Here is a 19,888-nt window from a genome sequence, read left to right as displayed (position 1 = left end):
TTTGTCAAGTTTGTTTGTGACTTATATGTGATACACAAGTGAGGAAATAAGAACAAGTGATACTTGGAGAAATACTTTATTTCAGGAGTATTTTATTAGAGGATTTCTAAAAAACGCCATGTTCAAAATTATTCATACCCCAGGTTTATTAAGTCCAAAGTCTTTTCTTAATAGTCAATAGAGTAGCCTTTTTTCTTGATAATGCTTCCTGTAAGTGTCCACAGGTTCTCTTCTGTCTCCTGTGGGGTTTTGGTCCACTCTTCCTGGACCAAAGCCTCCAGCTGGGTCCAGTTGGATGGTCTCCAACCCATCACTCTGGTCTTTAGCTCCCTCCACAGATCCTCTAAATGATTTAGGTTAGGACTTTGACTGGGTCATGTCCTTGAACCACTACTGCACTACCTTGGTGGTATGCTTGGGGTCAGTGTCCTGCTGGGACGTCCAGTCAGGACCAGTCTAGAGTTTCTCAGCACTTTCACGCTGTCATCCAGGACGTTGATATAATTATGTTAAATTCATGATGCCTTGTAACTTCATGAGGTTTCCAGTGCCACTAGCAGAGAAGCATCCTAGCATTATAGGTTATAACCATAGCATTATGTTGCCACCAAAATAACCGAGGTATGAAGGTATCACAGACAGCCATCCAGCCAGTATTGCACAAAGGAGTTCTCCATGGATGTAGACACAGGAAGATGGCATGACTCAGGATGAAACATCAGGAGGCTCATCTGGCATTTCCTAGAGCTCTTCTTAACCAAGATCCAAGCTTTTGGTCATCAATCCAGTGATTTGATGAAACAAAGATGGAGTTGTTTGGCCACATGGATGTTGACTGCATCTGAAGGAAGCAAGGAGAAGAACGCAAGCTGAACACAGCCCCAACCATCAAGCATGGTGGTGGCAACATAATGCTATGGGGTTGCTTTTCTGCTAGTGGCACCGAGAACCTCATCAAGATACAGGGCATCATGAAAAAGGAGGATTATATCAACATTCTGGATGACAATGTGGAAGTGTCTGCTGAGAAACTCTAGATTGGTCCTGATTGGACGTCCCAGCAGGACACTGACCCCAAGCATACCATCAAGGTAGTGCAGTAGTGGTTCAAGGACATGACCCAGTCAAAGCTCTGACCTAAATCATAAAGAGAATCTGTGGAGGGAGCCAAAGACTAGCGTGATGGGTAGGAAACCATCCAACTGGACCCAGCTGGAGGCTTTGGTCCAGGAAGAGTGGACCAAAACCCCACAGGAGACAGAAGAGAACCTGTGGAATCTTACAGGAACCATTATCAAGAAAAAAGGCTACTCTATTGACTATTAAGAAAAGACTTTGGACTTAATAAACCTAGGGTATGAATAATTTTGAACATGGCATTTTTTTTAGAAATCCTCTAATAAAATACTCCTGAAATAAAGTATTTCTCCAAGTATCACTTGTTCTTATTTCCTCACTTGTGTATCACATATAAGTCACAAACAAACTTGACAAAACTCATTCATTTCATCACAAAAACAAAAAGTTACAAAAAATGGCAGGGGTATGAATAATTTTGAGGACAACTGTAGATGTAAGAACTAAAGTAATTTTAGTTATTATCAAGAAAACCATGGAAAATGTCTAGATATCAGCTCTTCATTAACCCTTTCATGCATGCTGGTCATTACAGTGGACAGTTATTCTCCAGCTCTTCTCTTGTATATTCATGGGTTTTGTTGTTTTAGTTCCATATCAGCTGACACAGTGGACGCTTATGCACCATCCCATAATACATTGTAATTCATACCATTACTGTAACTTTGCAGACCAAGTTGATAAACCTGATCTCCAGTCACGTGTTAAATCAATTGCTAATATTTATTAGACTGTAATCAACACTTTTCTTAATCAAAAAGGTTGTTTTTTTGCATATTGTCTGCATGAAGTTAGTAATAACTAGTATTAGAGTATGTTAAAATGTGAGAAAACATCAGATTAGCTGAATGAAAAATGTTTTTATTTCATAGTTTTCACGCAGTTTATCACTTTCTGATGATGGGGTTTAAATACATGGTTTTTTTTGCTTCAAAAATTAAATGCATGGTGTCCAGCTGAGTGGACATTTTTGTTACTCCATGAAAAATAGGTTCATAAAAAAATTTCAATTGCATTGTTTTTTTTTCACACCTAAAGAGAAATAAAAACACTCAGGAAAAAAAAAAAACTCAACTAAGGTTCTCATAATTCATGCATGAAAAGGTTAAACTGTTATGAGCTGTTTTTGTTGTTATCATTATACTGGCGGCATTGTACTCGTGGTGCAATTGTGTATGAAAAGTGCCTATACATTATTGTAAATGCAGCTTTCACATTGTAGCATCGTGTGCTAGCGGTAGAAATTTCATGAACGGCAGCATAACCACTTCTGAAAATGGAGTATGGTGGCAGGGATGAAGAATTCAAAGTAGAGAGAGGCTAAAATCGCCCAGCATACCTCACAACATTTGAATACGGACATAAAATTGTACCTAGTAGATAGTCAGGTAATGTTTCTATTCATTTCAAAAGTCATTAAAAACAATGGTTATGCAATCAAGTACTAACATGTGACTAAAACAGACAGAAAACAAAACACGGAATGCATAAAAGCACTGTTTTTGTCAGTAAAATGCCATAGATATTGATGTAACCACTGAAGTGATTTTGGTTATTATCAAGAAAACATGGAAAATGTCTAGATATCAGCTCTGAAATTAAACTCTTATGAGCTATTTTTGTTGTTATCATTATATTTGTCCAAACAAATGTACCTTTAGTTGTACCAGGCATTAAAATGAAAAAGAAATTGAAGAACACAAGGGGTGGTCTAATGATTTTTTCGGTGACTGTGTATATATATATAAAAAAAACTATCATAAAATAATATATACATATTATAGAACACAGGTATCAAACATACGGCCCACAGACTGAAGCCGGCCCAACAAAGGATCCAGTCTGGCCTGTAGGATGAATTTGTGAAATGCAAAAATTACACTGAAGATATTCACAATCAAGGATGTTAAAATAATTTTAGTTCAGTTTAAACATACAGACCAATATGATCTAAAGTGGATCAGATCAGTAAAATGCTATCATAACTACCTATAAATAATGACAATTCCATTTTTTCTTTGTGTTTTAGTGTAAAAAGCAAAATTACATGAACATGTTTACTGTACATGTAGAAATTATCCTTTCATAAAATTTGTGAATAATCTGAACAAATATGAACAACCTGAAATATCTAAAGAGAAGTTATTGAAATTCTACCAATATTCTGCCTGTTACTAAATGTTTTGTGTATTTGTAGATCCACTGTGATCTGTAAGTTGTAATTTACATATGTAAATGATAAACTGAGGCAGAATATTTTTAAAATTGCACTTATATTTTTAAGACATTTCAGGCTGTTCATGCTATTTACATTTTTGATCAAACTTTGTAGACGTAACCATTATTATAATGTAATTTTACTTTTTTCTGCTGTTATTATTTTAGTGGTCCGGCCCTTTTCGGGTCATATTGGGCTGAATGTGGCCCCTGAACTAAAATGACTTTGACACCCCTGATATAAAAGCTCAACAAGAGACAACAATAAGACCTGCCCAAGTGTAAAGAAAAATTCTAGGATAGGCTGAAGGAAGCTTAGAATAATATATCGTAAGATTATTTAAGAAAAAATCCAGGCGGTTGATCTATGAGAGGATGAAGATGGACTAAACCCTAATGGAAGTCACACTAAAGACTGACTTCACCTGTGGAAACTCTAGAGGTCAGGTGTTTGTGTGTTTTAATGCTGTGCACATGTTACCTGTAGTTTCATATTTTATCTGAGACAGAAATGAACATGTGTGTTCATTTACAACCCTGAGTTTACACTGTAGTGTATGTGTATTTCTGATATTTTCTTTGTTTGAATTATCTATTTCTTTTTCTTTTTTTTTATTAGTAGAAAAAAAATTAGTTGCAATTGCTAATTAAAGACTTTAAGTGTTATGTGTCTCAAATGCTTAAAATACAAAACTTAAAAAAGTAGTTTTATTGTCAGAGGAAAGAAGTAGGGAAAAAAAACATGTAATAAAGTAATTTGTAATTAAATTTCATTTTATCTGACTTCATAATATTTACAAACACAACACAGCTCAGTGGCAGATAGATAGATAGATAGATAGATAGATAGATAGATAGATAGATAGATAGATAGATAGATAGATAGATAGATAGATAGATAGATAGATAGATAGATAGATAGATAGATAGATAGATAGATAGAAAAAGGAGCTTATTTTTTCCCCTTTTTTAGAGTATTTATGTATATATATTATATGTATATTATATGTATGTATATCATATGTATATTATGTGTATGTATATTATATGTATATTATGTGTTTGTATATTATATGTATATTATATGTATATATGTTATATGTATATTATGTGTATGTATATTATATGTATATTATGTGTATGTATATTAAATGTATATTATATGTATGTATATTGTATGTATATTATATGTATATTATATGTATATATGTTATATGCATATTATGTGTATGTATATTATATGTATATTATGTGTATGTATATTATATGTATATTATGTGTTTGTATATCATATGTATATTATATGTATATTATGTGCATGTATATTATATGTATATTATGTGTATGAATATTATATGTATATTATATGTATGTATATTATATGTGTATTATGTGTGTATATTATATGTATATTATGTGTATGTATATTATATGTATAGTGTGTGTATGTATATTATAAGTTTATTATATGTATGTTATGTGTATGAATATTATATGTATATTACGTGTATGTATATTATATGTATATTATGTGTATGTATATTATATGTATATTATGTGTATGTATATTATATATATATGTGTGTCTGTATATATATATATATGTGTGTATATATATACACACATATATATATATATGTGTGTATATATATACACATATATATATATATATATGTGTGTATATATATATACACACACACACACATATATATATATATATATATATATATATACATACATATATATATATATATATATATATATATATATATATATATATATATATATATATATATATATATATATATATATATATATATATAGTGAATTAACCATGTGGGCCACTAGATCAGTTAATTCCATCTCCACTGTTTGTCAGTGTAGTCATATATGATATTCTTTAAAATGCGTTTTTATAAATTAAATATACACCTTCATTAATTGCATTTACTGGTGTTTAAACCATACTTTGGTACAATTTATCGGCAAGAAGATAATTTTTAATTTACTTATGAACATATGTTTTCTGTAAAAGAAAAGGTTAGAACCTTTAAGACTATCTGGTTAAATGTAGTACAGTAGAACACTGTGTTCAGTAGATGACATCTTCATATCTCTTTTTGGCTCGCAGGATCGCGCAGTGCTTATGTGCATCCTTTTCTGTCTTTGAACTTCAGATAAAATGTGTTGACAAGGATTTGACTGTTTCCTTTGCTTTGAATCCTGTCAGGAGACGTGAAGTTGTGATACACCAGAAATGTCAAAACAAACCCAGTGGGAGGATTTCTGAGAACAGAGCCTGATGTGAAGTCAGCATCGTCTTTGAAATTTACAATGCAAATCTAAAGCCCCGTAGATAGAAATGTTCCTTTTTTGTTTCTCTGATAATAAACAGTAAAGCAGGTAACAGCTCTGGAAATAAAACTTTGGCAACTTTGATTCTGTGATGTTTTGCAGTTACTAGTATTTGTCAGCAGATGGCGATGAGGACAAATTCCTCAGAACTACACAGGTTTTAACTCATTATTCTAACACTTGCATATCTTGTGAGTCATGCGAGCTTTTATAAATACATCTATCATCCTGGGTGCTGCATGACTGATGCATCACAAAAACATTAAGGATTTTATCAGATGTCAGGACAATCTGATGGAAAATAACCAGCAAATGGTTTTAGAACAGACTTTTATTGTGTTCCATGTATATTATTGGTCTGGATTTATGGCTGTGATTACAGTTTTGTGAAACTTCTGCTGCTGTCTTGGCCAGAACACTCTTGAAAAAGACATTTTTAATCTTAATGAGGTTTTTTCCTGGTTAAATAAAAGTAATATATATACAGCACACAGCTTTACTAATAAGTCTTGAAGGAGAACTTGATGCTTAATCATAGCAACCCTTGGAATAACCCACAAGAATATGTTCAATAATTTATCCATTAGTATTTATCAAATTGATTCTTAAAAGGATGAAATTAAAGCAGCGTTTCGAGGGCTTGCCGGGAAGGGGGAAGGGGGGGGGGGGGTCACTCCAGGGTGTTTTTTTTGTCCTTCAGGTTAGAACATGTAGCAGGTGGAACTAATGCTTTACCATTGGACTCATTTTAGGGACGTACAACAAATAAATCTACTGTCATGGTGATCTGTCACTAGACTAGACAAAGAATTTAGATTTGGAGAATGGACAAGGATTAGACTGGAAAAGACAAATGTGCATTTTTTTCTGTTTTTAGCACAGTTTGTACAGTTTGCACTTGTAATGTTCTGAGATGTGCAATGGAAACATGTTCATTGCAGCCAGTGATATTATTAAAATGTTCATCTTTGTTACCAAAATGTGTTTGTTATTCTAAAAAAAAAAGTAACTTTATTGTCATCTTTGTAAGATAATTGTGCATTTCCTGTTTTTATTTGGAAAAATATTGTCTCACGGAGCAGTCTGGTTGCGTTTGTGTTGTTCGAGCAAAAATCTAAGTTATTTTTAATTTGCACCAAAAATTATTCAATGAAAAGCAAAAAGTATTGTTACAATATTGATATTTCTTTCAATAAAAGTTACAATTGCACCACAGTTACAATGTTGTTGGGGTTGAAGGGGGGCCTGGAGATTTTTCATCCTCCAATGGGGGGCCCAACAGAAAAAGACTGAGAACCACTGCATTAAACACTGTCGTAAGGTAGGCCTGCTGGCTAGTGGCATGGAGGAACAGAGCAGAGCTGAGGCAACTTGTCCAGGTGCAAACCAAAGTTTCTTTTTTTTTTTTTTTTTCACCCAACACATGGGAAAAAATATTTACAAAAAAAAAAAAAAGATACTGGTAAAAACGTAAAATATGCAATCAGTGTACAGCGTCCTCCACATCCAGTCCAGGCAGCATTCCTCACACAATGAAAAAGAGCAGCCTTTTATAGGCTGACCTAACCCCTAGCCCAGGGGTGGGCAGTTAAGTTTCCTATGGGGCCACATGAGAAACTCTGATAGTTGTTAAAGGCTGGATCAATACACTTACAGCTCTCCTTAATATCTCTCTCTCTCCCTCTCTCCCTCTCTCTCTCTCTCTCTCTCTCTCTCTCTCTCTCTCTCTCTATACATATATATATATATATATATATATATATATATATATATATATATATATATATATATGTATATATACTTTACTATAATACAAAAATAGTAAATGCAAGAATACAATAATAAAATGAAAATGTGGAGCACAGAATGCAACTATTTAATGAATATTCACAAAAAGACTTTTGAAAATGTGTAAAACCAGCTCCACATTAACTTTACATGAAAAACTCTAAATGCATCCAGCGTTGTTTGTTTGCATATCACAGTTCCTTTTCGTTTTCTTTACCTCTGACTTCAGTAAAGAAATCCTTACAAGTCCATGTCTTGTTAAAAACTGCATTCAGAATCAATCTTTCGTTTTGTTTTTTTTTCGCCGTTAGCTGACTTCTTCATGGGCTGAATCTGACTGAACAAACCAATCAGTGCATAAGCCTTATGCAAGCAGAGAAAGTATGTGTGGGGGAAAAAAACTGTAAATTAGCAGATCCTTCAAAATAAAAGCAGTAGCGTTGTATTGGTTACATCTGTTATGATGATATATATTTGCATTGACTTTTAATTTGCCAATGACCTCATGTGGGCCAGTTGGGGTCAGCTGTCCACGTGGCCTGTGGCCCCCGGGCCTTACAATGCCCAGGTCTGTCCCTGCCTATCCTATCCTAACACTACAGGTGGGTTTCTCATCCCCCAATTAATTATTTAAGAACTAAAAATTCCCCAACAGTTCCCCCATTTACAACACTAACAACATATAAAAATATATACTTTATTAAATCAACAATGAACACTTTTAAAATATCTATAAGATAATTTTAAGAAATCCTTTAATTAAAACACCCCTGCAAATCCTGAACCAATGGTCCCTCCCGCAACCTTAAAGGTGCTCCGGCCCCCTGGGCACTCTTGGCCAGAACACCTGGGACCAGACACAAAAGACCCAGATAAGTTAAGTCACCTAAATACCCCATCCATCTACAAATTTACCCACTCTTTTCCCTCCATTTCCAGAACCTATCACTGCCAAGAGCGACACCACAAACAATAAACACTTTCAAACATAATGTGTGTGTCTTCTTATCCTGTAATGGACTTGCTACATTACAAAGACGCAGAAACAGCTGATTTTTTTTTTTTTTTTGCATTTTTATTTACCCAATTGTACAGATCCTCAGAGGCAAATCTAGACAAAGAGGTCATGATGCTTAACTTTATGACTATATGTTACAAAAATATCATGTCTCAGTTTTCCAGTTGCACTCTTTTCAGTACAGACAGCTCAAACTGATAAAACTCAGACATTCAGGGAAACACAAACTACTTGAGACTGAAAAATATATGTTATGTATGCACATATATATATTTACATATTTACATAACCAGCTATTTCAAAACAATTTCACATTATAACCGTTACATCCTGTACATATTGCATCTTTCACATCAGCCGGGTTGAACAAATATTAGCTTCGAACTGTCGATGACCATGTGACAGCTGTGGATGGCCTACAGGTAACAGTCACTGCTTCAAAGGTGGAGTTAATGACTAAATCGAAGCACCTTCTCCAAACACATCCCACACCACTTCATCATCAAACCAGCTGTGGCTTTTCAAGTGTTTCAACAATAACTTATACAAGTGACAGAATTCCCAGAAGTCATTTTGTCCTTCAACTCTTTGAGTTTCAGTCTTGAACACCTGTGAGTGCACACAGGTGTGTTACATTCAACATACTTAAGGTTTCAGTGCATCTGTGACTTCATACGCAAACAACTGCAAGAATACAGCAGTTTGATTGGTAACTTATTTTACAGTTTCTGGAAATTCCTCAATAACAGTAGATTATCATATCAGGTGAGCTGGTAATTTACCAGTCACTACTCGATGTGCAAGGGGAAATAGGATTACTTAAAGCAACAAATTTGACATTCAGGCATTAAATACAGACAGAATCATCTGATAGTGACCACAGGCATGCAGAAAGCAGACAATCCCCCCTCAGTTACAAACACAGAAATTTAAAAAAAAAGTCTCATTAAAGCCCTAATCCAGATCAAGAATACAGTATGAAAACACAACACAGATTTCAAGAAGAAATGCCGCAATACCACATAATAAAAGTCACTTTGCCTGATAATAAGAATTCATTTTTGCTGGAAAAGTATTGCCTGTTTTTGTTTTATCAGGCATCAAAGTGTATTAGACCCATGTGTCTGGGTTTACTGTGGTATTTTTTTAGACCACATTGAATTATCAGCCACTAAAGGAAACACTGGACCCAGTTATAAAATCCCACATTAAAGAACAAGAAGCTGAATATGAAAAGAATGAAATGAAATTAGTCATCTATGACAGAATGCAGAGGGAGGCCACAGCATGTTTTTCTTCTGCTTTCACCAGTGCATTTACAACTTAACAATAGACCGAGTGCTTTTGCGAATAAAATAAAAGGTTTTAAAACTGAATTAATTTACTTAATCGTTTCCATTGACAGTCTTAATCTTGTTTACAGAGAGGGAGATCGGGTCAATAAAACTGTAAAACCGTAAAGGACAGATGTGGTTCCACATCTACAATAGTGCCATGTTCCACCTCTGGATTCAGGCCTTTCATACATATGTAACATAGTAAAACTTCACATCATACAGTAAAACACATGCCAAACACACAACCAAAGACATAATAAACATAAACAGAACACAACCTACAGTACTGATTCAGACCCTAAAGAGCCCTTCAGACCAGAGTTTTCTATTGACTGGGTGTAACAGTGCTTTAGTGAGGAGTTAGTTATAGCTGCATTAAGTTTTTGGTTGGAAAGCAGATAAGAGCGATAAGTTTGACATGTATCTCTTATCATATGCTACATTCCATTCCTTTTACTTGCGTGGCTCTATAGAGTGTACTGTTAAGGTACAAACAAGTGCTTCAGCGTCATCAAACAAAACAAAAATATCTGTATTATAAGGCAGGAAAAATGTTTCCAAAATACATAAAATGAACAACTCAAAATGATATAAACAGATGTAGTTAAACACTGCACTTTGTGATATGTCTAAAAGAGATTCAATGTCTACACTACCTCCCCATTCCTTCAGTAACAAGTCAGGATCAGTGTTTTAAATCCTTCCACAAGTACAAAAGCTAATGTTTAAAAGCTTCCATCATTTCACATTGCTCGTTTTTCCCTCATCTCCTCAGAGGTAACGCCACAGACGGCCGTGTCTGCCTCTTCAGAAGCAAACCTCACACTTAAATAAATAGGTTTTTCCTTTGTTTCCTTTTTAAAAGTAAAAACAAGTTGGATACAAATCAGGTGTTTTCTGAGTCAAACTGGGAATGATTGGTCTGATTTGACTGGAGTCGAACAGTATTGAAGGGTTTGTACGTTTTCTCTTTTCATGCTGTTATAAAGTGCCCACGCTGAGGGTCCGACCTCTGTGCTGTCACAGGCTGGAGGGTTGAGCCTGCTGCTGTAACTGTGCGTGGTGGCTTGGCGGAGTCAGCTCACAGTCTTTTGGCTCCTCAATCCCGCGAGCGTACATGAGGACGAGCGTGACAGTGGCAAACGTAGCTGCGTTGACAGGGAAGGCTCTGAGCAGCGTGGAGGTCAGGCCTCGCGTGAACACCATGTAGCCTTCTCTCCTGACGCTTTGACGCACACAATCAGCGATGCTACTGTACTGGTGGACGCCACCCACCCCATCTGCCTGGAGTCGAGATTTGATCACATCCACTGGGTAGGTCGAGAGCCATGAGGCGATACCAGCCATGCCGCCGGCAAACAGCAGTTTGGGGATCATGTAGCGGTCATCAGGCTCACAGCCAAGGCTGCGTGTCAGCACATCATAAGCCAAGAAATACACTCCGAAGCCAGGTGTCTCGCGGATGAGTGTGGTCACCATGCCTCTGTTTACTCCCCACAGACCCTCCCGGTTGTAGATGCGTGCCAAGCAGTCAAGGGAATTCTTATACATCTTCCTAGAGGACTTCTTCTCTCCCGTTCCCTGCATTTGCATGCGAGTTTTGGCCAGCTCCATTGGACAACAGATGACACATTGGATGGCACCTGCTGCGGCACCAGCCAAGAACTGGTTCATGGGGGTGTCTGTACCGAGCAGACGCATGGTGTTTCCCTGGACGCCAAATACTATGGCATTGATGAATGTTAGTCCCATCATTGGGGATCCAATGCCCTTATACAAACCAAAGACCTATGGAAAAATGCAGAGAGGTCACATTAAAGAAGGGATTAACTATCAACATGTCAATCAATAAACACACTGAGCAGGTGCTGATCTTCTAAGAGCAGAGAAAATATTTGTTTTGAACTGTCAGTTACATGGGATAAAATATGTGTCCCTTCTTTGTCTTTTGGTTACATAACCTCACAGTTTGAGTCATTACTGCCCCATTAGGGTCATGTTCACACCGACTGCTCAGCCTTATTACAGACACAATAAAGGTTTAATTACATTGGGTCTTTACAATATGAATTGGTTGTTCACACAGCATGCCATGCTATCAGAACAAGCTCATGTAGCAGATAACTCACAGCCAGTGTCCCAACACACAAGGAAACTTTACTGTGACTTTTCTATCATTAAGTATTTATTTAGTTAGTTCCAGGACAGTGTGTATTGGCATTAGTTACAAAGAACAAGATGCATGCACCAGATTTAGCAGATGAGCTAATTCAATCTGTCGTCCTGGAAATGTGCTTAGTTTCTTTTATTCTTCAAAGAATATGACACCATTGTTACTCTTGTGTCACATGTTAAAAATATGATCATTATCATCATCCTTTTAACCAGGTGAAAGGGGTCATCTGAAGATTCAGTGAAAGGTTTCATTTGAAAATTGGGAAAATAATAAACTTTATGTCACTTTGAGATAAAAAGATAAAGCAAGTTTGAGTGTTTGCAACAGAACTATACTTAAACCAAACCAGGCCCCCTCCCACCACCACATTTCACACTTGAAACACTCCAGTCACAAGACGAGGAGTGTGTGACATAACTGTACTGTCAGGTTACTCTGACCTTAACAACTGTAACCTACAGACTGTAACATATATTTTGGTCCAGCAGCTAATATGGATTTTGGTTTCACTTCTCTGAAATTACATGCAATTGTAAATGATCTAAATAATACAGATCAGAGATAAGTTGAACAGAAAAACATATAACACATACAGCATTAATCACATTTGACTACATCATGCAAATGTCTCTGTGTGTACTCAAATTCACGTACTGACTCCTGCCGTATGATAGACTGGAAGCAGTGAAATGTCCCACGGTACAGAGGCTTATCCACACTCTGGACCTGTAGTCGCACCTGGAAAAGAAAACCACTTCATGAATTAGTGGTAATTCTATAGTATTATGTCCTTTGTTCAGTGCTGCTTTGTAAGCAGGCAGCCTAAAGTATAACCTAAAGCCGGTAAAGGTGTTATGAAACCACATTATAAAACAGTTTGCCTACCTTAACTGTGTCAAATGGGTGTCCAACCAAGACCCCAGCAGCACCTGGACAAAAGAACACAACTGATAGTGAATAAAGGGCCAAAAGTCTGGCTGCCGGCACTGTTGTGTAATTGCAACCATCTGTTCATGGGTAACACCATCAAACACATAAGGACATTATCACGCTCCAAAACTTCCTCTAGGGTGTCCTTAAATGTTACATAATAAACACTATGTCAGTAAAGCATGAGTTTATGTTCATCTAATTAATCACTTTAATTAGTCACATGTAGACAGTCATGGTAAGTGGTCTTCCACAAAGTTCACTGAGTTATGATACATTATTATAAAAAGTGATAGCTAGTAATCTCATTACTAAACTACTATACTATTTATTTACTTATTTATTGAATTATCAACTTCTCTGTTAACCTATTATAACATTTCTGTAACATTTCCATCAAAAGTACATAAATATCAATAATGGTTTAAAATGAATTGCTCTGTTGCTTACTTTAACAAAAACATCATCCAAATGTCAATTAAAGAGTTTTAAAAAATAACTTAGGTGAGAAATAATGATAACCCTTGTAATGACACAGAAAAATACTGAACAGGTAGATCTGAAGTTACAGGCCCACCTGTGTGTCCACAATAAACAAACCCTGCAAGCTAATCCCCCATAAGCACCTGCTTTGTCACATGACCCATTTGTAAAAAGAGCCTATCAGGAATGAGTCCCAGCTGTAAGCCAAGAAAAGAACACAAGCAGCCATGGGTTTGATAGAAAGACAAGCGGTCATTGACCTCAGGGAACTGGTTTGAGCCAAGAAATCCACTCAAGTCCATTATTTATATTATTTCTGTTTTCACTCATCTATACACCTGAACAGGAAACTTCAAAAATGATGCCCTTTTGCAAGCCTTGTTTTGTTTAGTTGTTGTTTGTTTGGAGGTACACACAAACTAGGTCACTGTCGAGCATCCAGCTTGTGATTCAAGTGTCGATGTTTCCACATATTCTATCCCTGTGTCAGAGGGTGGGAATCCACATGGTTTCTAATGTCCCTCACTGTGAAGTTATGAAAGCATGGGATTGGTCAGTGAAGGGGTGTGTACTGATTCGCTCCATCTGTACTGTATGTGTGAGTGAAACCATAAACAGCCGACCATTTGAACTTGAGGGTTCAGATTTCACAGTATGTAATGTTTGTATGCTTTCTATTACCCCCAAAGGCACTGTGGGAAGTGGCTTTCCGTCAGTACACAGACCATAAATACAGTATGTTCTCCTATTAGCTTTGTTACTGTATGTACCAGAGGCTGATAATTCATAGAAACTCAACTTCAGCCTTTCAGAATGATGATAACATTTAGTCTAATATAATAAATTGCATTATTTAGCTTTTAAATGTCATGCAAGAAAGAAGGTATGGAAAGAACAGCCATTTTAAACTAATAAATTATTCAATATTACACTTGACCTTGCAGCCAACAAACTATAAACACTCTACTCCTTTAATTCAAATCATTCACAGACATTTAAGGAATGTGTAGAGTTGGCTGTAGTGTGCCAACCTGCGGTGACATTAAGAAAATGCAGTTGTAATTTTCGAATAGAGTTGCATCACTTAAGGAATCGTGGGGATGGGCAGCTTTATGGTTTGCTGTCGTGAAAGAGCATCAGACAGGATTTCACTCCTGCATGGCCTACTTATAACAAGCCCAGTCCAAAGTCATCTTCACACTTATTAACTGATTATTAGGTGACAAGTAACTTACCACCGATGCAGCCGGCAAGGAAATCCATCTTCGCTTTTATACCTGCTGCTACCTGGGACCAACAGAACAATATTTCAACGATACAATGAAAGGTTGTTTGATGCTAAACGATAATTCAACGCGGTTGTCCACCTGATAGTGCCTGTCTCTGTGTGTATAATCTACCTGATGAACTAACTGACACTATCACTTAACGACTGTCTGTCTGTCTGTTAGCTAGCCCGTGTTAGCTAGGTACAAGTCCCGCTTTTAAGACCGCACAATTTACAAATACTGACAATTTTATTACTTGACGGAGCGGTTACTTAACCTATTTAATCTCACAAAACTTTTACACTCAGCCTACACGACCTCAATGAACCGTTGTGCCGTTTACAGTCAATGCGGACAGCCTCTCCGCAGTCACAATCAAGGAGGTTTATTTCTGTTGCAGACAAGCTAGCACGCAGGAAGTAACTCTTAGTGGGTGGGTCTTACCGGCCCCGGCCAGTTTTAAAGCCAATCAAAATGCAGGGATGACGCCGACACCCCGCACCAGACGTTATCCTCCTATTTGATTGGCCGTGCAAAGAAAGGTCTCCCAATGTTAACATACGTCACAGGGACCTTGTGATGTTTTGCTTCTGAATGAACTGTCTTTTAAACATGATACTGACTTGGAAACTTTGCTATACACACAATTTTTCTCACACAAAGCTATTATTTGGAATAATGAAAATATTATTGTTAGAAAGAAATACATTTTTTTACAGAGCTGGATTGACAAAGACATTATTTTCATCAACACTTTCATGCTTAGTGGTCACAGCAGTGGACAGCTATTCAAATCTGTTTCACTTGTTCCATTGGCAGATTTTTTTTAATTTTTTTTTTTTTACACTTAATTTTAAGATTTTTTTTGCTTAATTCAAACAAAAAAAATCTGCCAATGGAACAAGTGAAAATGATCTTGGTAAGATTTCTTGAAATAACATTTTCCAGATCTATTGTCTAAAAATAAGTTCTTATATCTCGCTGAAAAGTTACTCTTTAGGTGATTATGTCTTATTTTAAATGTGATGAGATATTATGACTAGAAATGAGAAAAAATACACTTGGTAAGATTTAGATTTTTGCAGTGAGGTGCATCATTCATACACTGACATTCATACCATTACTGTAACTTTGTTGTTCTTGATAAATCTGATCTGCACTAACATATTTGAGTGTAAATCAAATGCTAATTGTTATTAGACTGTAATTAACGGGGTTTTTTGTTTTTTTTTTTATACAAGAACATTTTTTCATACTATCTGACTAATAACTAGTATTATAGTAAGTTAAAATGTGAGAAAGCACATTAAAAATGTTTTTATGTCATAGTTTTCACACCGTATGCCAGTAAATCCATGTTTTTTTAGCTTCAAAAATTAAATGCATGACATCCAGCTGAGTGGATTTTTTTGTAACTCCATGAAAAATAGGTTCATAAAAAATTGTCAATCACATTGTTTTTTTCATGCCTAAAGAGGAATAAAAATACTCAGGTAAAAAAATCTTGATTAAGGTTCTTATAATTCATGCATAAAAGGGTTAATGACCTCTTTGACAAAGATGGGAACATATTAAGATATGAACAATTCATGACAATGAATTCATTTCCAATTCCAAATAAAGAATATAACTATGTATTCAAAGCGATCCTAATGGTATTGTCTTACTTATGAAAAATCATCTTAGTTATCTATCATCACAGACAAATAAACCTTGTTTATTGATTAATGGCATTAATATTTTTAGTTCGAGCTGTAATAACAGACATATACGCAATGCATTGAATGAAAAGAGGAAAATTTCCCCCAGAGGTAAAACAGTATGGAATTCAACTTTTTCTAAAATTGATTGGTCAAAAGCATGGACTTTACTGTATAAATACTGTATTCCAAACAAAATCAGAATTTTACATAACATATATCCCTCCAACGCTATTTTGTGTCGATTTTATGATGTGGAAGAAATATGCAACTTTTGTCAGTCTGAATCTGAAACTACACTACACTTATTTGTTACATGTGAACATTCTTCTAACTTTTGGTCCTAAAATGGAAAATTATTTCATATCTAAAAGTAACAACAAAATAAATCATCCCAAAATGTAATTACTTATTTTAAACATGATTCTAACAATCTAGAATTTATTGTAAATCTGTTCATATTATTTGGAAAATTTCATATACATAAAAACAAATATACTAAAACACCCCCAAATTTTAAAATCTTCCTATTAGAATTTGGAAATTATATTAAATCTTTAGAACTCATTTATAATAATAATTTTAAAAAAAGCACTTACACCTTGGCTATTTACAAACAATTTTTTAATACTGACTGAACTCTCTGTTGCATTTATTTATTTATTTATTTATTTATATTTGTCAGAATTATTATTTTTTATTTATTTACTTTTTTTTTTTTTTTTTTTACTATTATTTATATATTATGCTTTGTATTTTTAAAACTATGCATTATTTTCTTAAACTTATATGTTCAAATGCTTTCCCCTTTTGACATCTTGTTGTTTGTTTAAAATGTTGTACTGTATACTCAAATGTTTTAATAAAGTTGAAAGAATAAATAAATAAATAAATAAATAAATAAATAAATAAACATGATACTAACAATCTAGAATTTATTGTAAATTTGTTCATATTATTTGGAAAACTTCACATAGATAAAAAACAAATGTACTAAAACACACCCAAATTTTAAAATCTTCCTATTAGAATTTGAAAATTATATTAAATCTTTAGAATTTATTTATAATAAAAAAACCTTTAACACCTTGGCTATTTATAAACAATTATTTAATACTGACTGAACTCTCTGTTTCATTTATTTATTTATATATGTCAGATTTGTTATTTTTATTTATTTATTTATTTATTTGTTTATTTATTTATGTATTTATTTATTTTTTATACTATTATTCGTATATATGTTTTGTATCTATAAATCTATGCATTATTTTCTTAAACTTATATGCTCAATTAGCTTTTTCCCTTTTGACATCTTGTTGTGTGTTTAAATTTTTGTATTGTATATTCAAATGTTCTTAATAAAGTTATTAAAAAAATTCTGAATGAACTGTCAGTTTAAGTAAAACCTCACTTACGCATTTTTGGCTAAGAAATGGAGCTACTTATTAAAAATAAATCAGTTTAGCAAAAATTCATGCTGTGCTGCATTTTAACCCTTTTATATTATTTGCTTTAAATTGCTCAAATTCCTTATGATATTTTCATTTATTCAGCTATATTAAATAGCTAAATATGCTCTGGAAAACAGTCATGAAAAAAAAAAAAAATTAGACCACCAAAAGTCATCAATCAAGTACAAACTTGTGTGTGTATCATGTGACTAAAACAGACAGAAAAAGAAAACATGGAATGGCTAAAAGCACTGTTTTTGTCAGTACAATGCCATAGATATTGATGTAAGAACTTAAGTATTTTGGTTATTATCAAGAAAACATGGAAAATGGTTAGATATCAGCTCTGAAATTAAACTCTTATGAGCTACTTTTATTGTTATCATTATATTTATCCAAACAAATGTCCCTTTAGTTGTACCAGCCATTAAAATGACCAAGAAATTGAAGAAAACAAGGGTGGTCTAATATTTTTTTCCACTACTGTGTACTTGCATGTATGCCTCATTTGGTTATCTATGTATTTATATAATCAGGTTTTTATGCTTTTACTATATTTTTTAAATGTTGTCACAGATGTCTGATGTCATCATGTTGCACCCAATAATGAAGTTCATCTATAAAATACATTAAAACTAAAATATGTTGAATTTAAATACAGAGTAAACACTACTGAACAACTGTATGTATAAGATGAAGTTGAGGTAGTAGCCAGTCTTTGAGTAGTACATCTCAAGTACATTTCTATTTACTCAGCTTACACAAATATTTATGCACCAGAAGAGATGTTTGACTTTGACTTTAACTTAATTATTCTCCTTTTAAGACTTAACCTTTGTGAACACTGAGTGTGGAACATAAAGATATCAGACTGCCTTATCTCATCTTTCTTTGATTTTATGTTCACTGTTTAAGACATTCAAATACGTCTGTGTTACTATATACTGTTAAGAAAAAAAAAACACAAACACTGAAATAAATACATTAATACATACAGTAACACATAGTTTTCAACAATGGCTTTCTTACTCATGTCTCCTAAAATTTCATGCTCATGTCAGATGCCAGCTTTGCTTTACATCTCTGAATAATCTTCACATTTACTTTATATATTATTATTTGATAGATGATTACACTGGGTTACAAAAAAAATGTTTTTTGCAAGTTGTCTAGGTTTTTTCAACTGAATTAGGACCATTTTGCACCGCTAAATCCAAAAATGACATCTGTTTTTCTCAATCAGGTCAGATTTTTTTGCTACTTTGATTTTGAAAAATTTGATCTTCTCACAAAATTGATTACATTTTTGTAAACTTTATCTTGGTCACCAAGTTTAATACCAAAATAAGATTGGTAAGCACACTTTATGAAACTTGTGACTTGATTCCTGTTAGGTACAATGGTGTATTCACCGCAGATGTAGAATACGTCAGGCTTAGTTTTTGTTAGATCTTCTAGTCGAAGCCATTTCATTCACCTGTAATATTAAAAAAAAAACATTAATCATAAATTGGCAAAAGTAAAATCTTCAGAACTCATTTTTTGCAAGAAATATGAAAGAATTTTGTATCATATGATGTGAAAATGCCCATAAATGTAAGCAAAAATGTTAAAAAGCCAATATGTAGCATAGTTTAGAAAGTTGACCTGACTGAGCAAAATTAATGTGATTTTTGGATTCAGCACACCAAAATTATCCTAAATCAGCTCAAAAAACTTAAACAATAAATTTGTTGTTGACCAGTGTTATCAGTGTCAACTATGGAAGCTATAATGGACATCAAATGGTTTTTAAAGGGTGAGAATTTTGTTTACTCCTCCATCTATCTGGGGAGTCCTGACTGTATTGTGTGATTTCTGAAGCTCTCTCAAATTAATTTAGGGGTGATTGCTGATGATCGGATCATTGGTGTAGTCCCCCCACATCATTCTATTCCTAAAACCATCCCAAAATCTTTCTAGGATTCATAAAATACTTTTAAATCACATATACACTGACGGTCATTAAAAACTTTGAGGCAACAA

The 19,888-nt window shown here is 34.3% G+C and overlaps 1 protein-coding gene across 1 annotated transcript; it reads right to left on the bottom strand.

Annotated features, from left to right (window-relative positions):
- Positions 1 to 8,564: 8,564 nt before the first annotated feature.
- Positions 8,565 to 15,126, bottom strand: LOC115414934 (mitochondrial basic amino acids transporter-like). Its single transcript, XM_030128296.1, has 4 exons — positions 14,677 to 15,126; positions 12,914 to 12,957; positions 12,683 to 12,766; positions 8,565 to 11,640 (listed from the first exon to the last, which is right to left on the bottom strand). The coding sequence occupies exons 1-4, from the start codon at positions 14,702 to 14,704 to the stop codon at positions 10,873 to 10,875; spliced, it is 924 nt and encodes a 307-aa protein (XP_029984156.1). The 5' UTR covers positions 14,705 to 15,126; the 3' UTR covers positions 8,565 to 10,872.
- Between the last annotated feature and the right edge of the window lie 4,762 nt (positions 15,127 to 19,888).

The sequence above is a fragment of the Sphaeramia orbicularis genome, chromosome 24 (assembly GCF_902148855.1).
Source record: "Sphaeramia orbicularis chromosome 24, fSphaOr1.1, whole genome shotgun sequence".
NCBI lineage: Eukaryota > Metazoa > Chordata > Actinopteri > Kurtiformes > Apogonidae > Sphaeramia > Sphaeramia orbicularis.
This window is presented reverse-complemented; position numbering and strand designations above follow the sequence as displayed.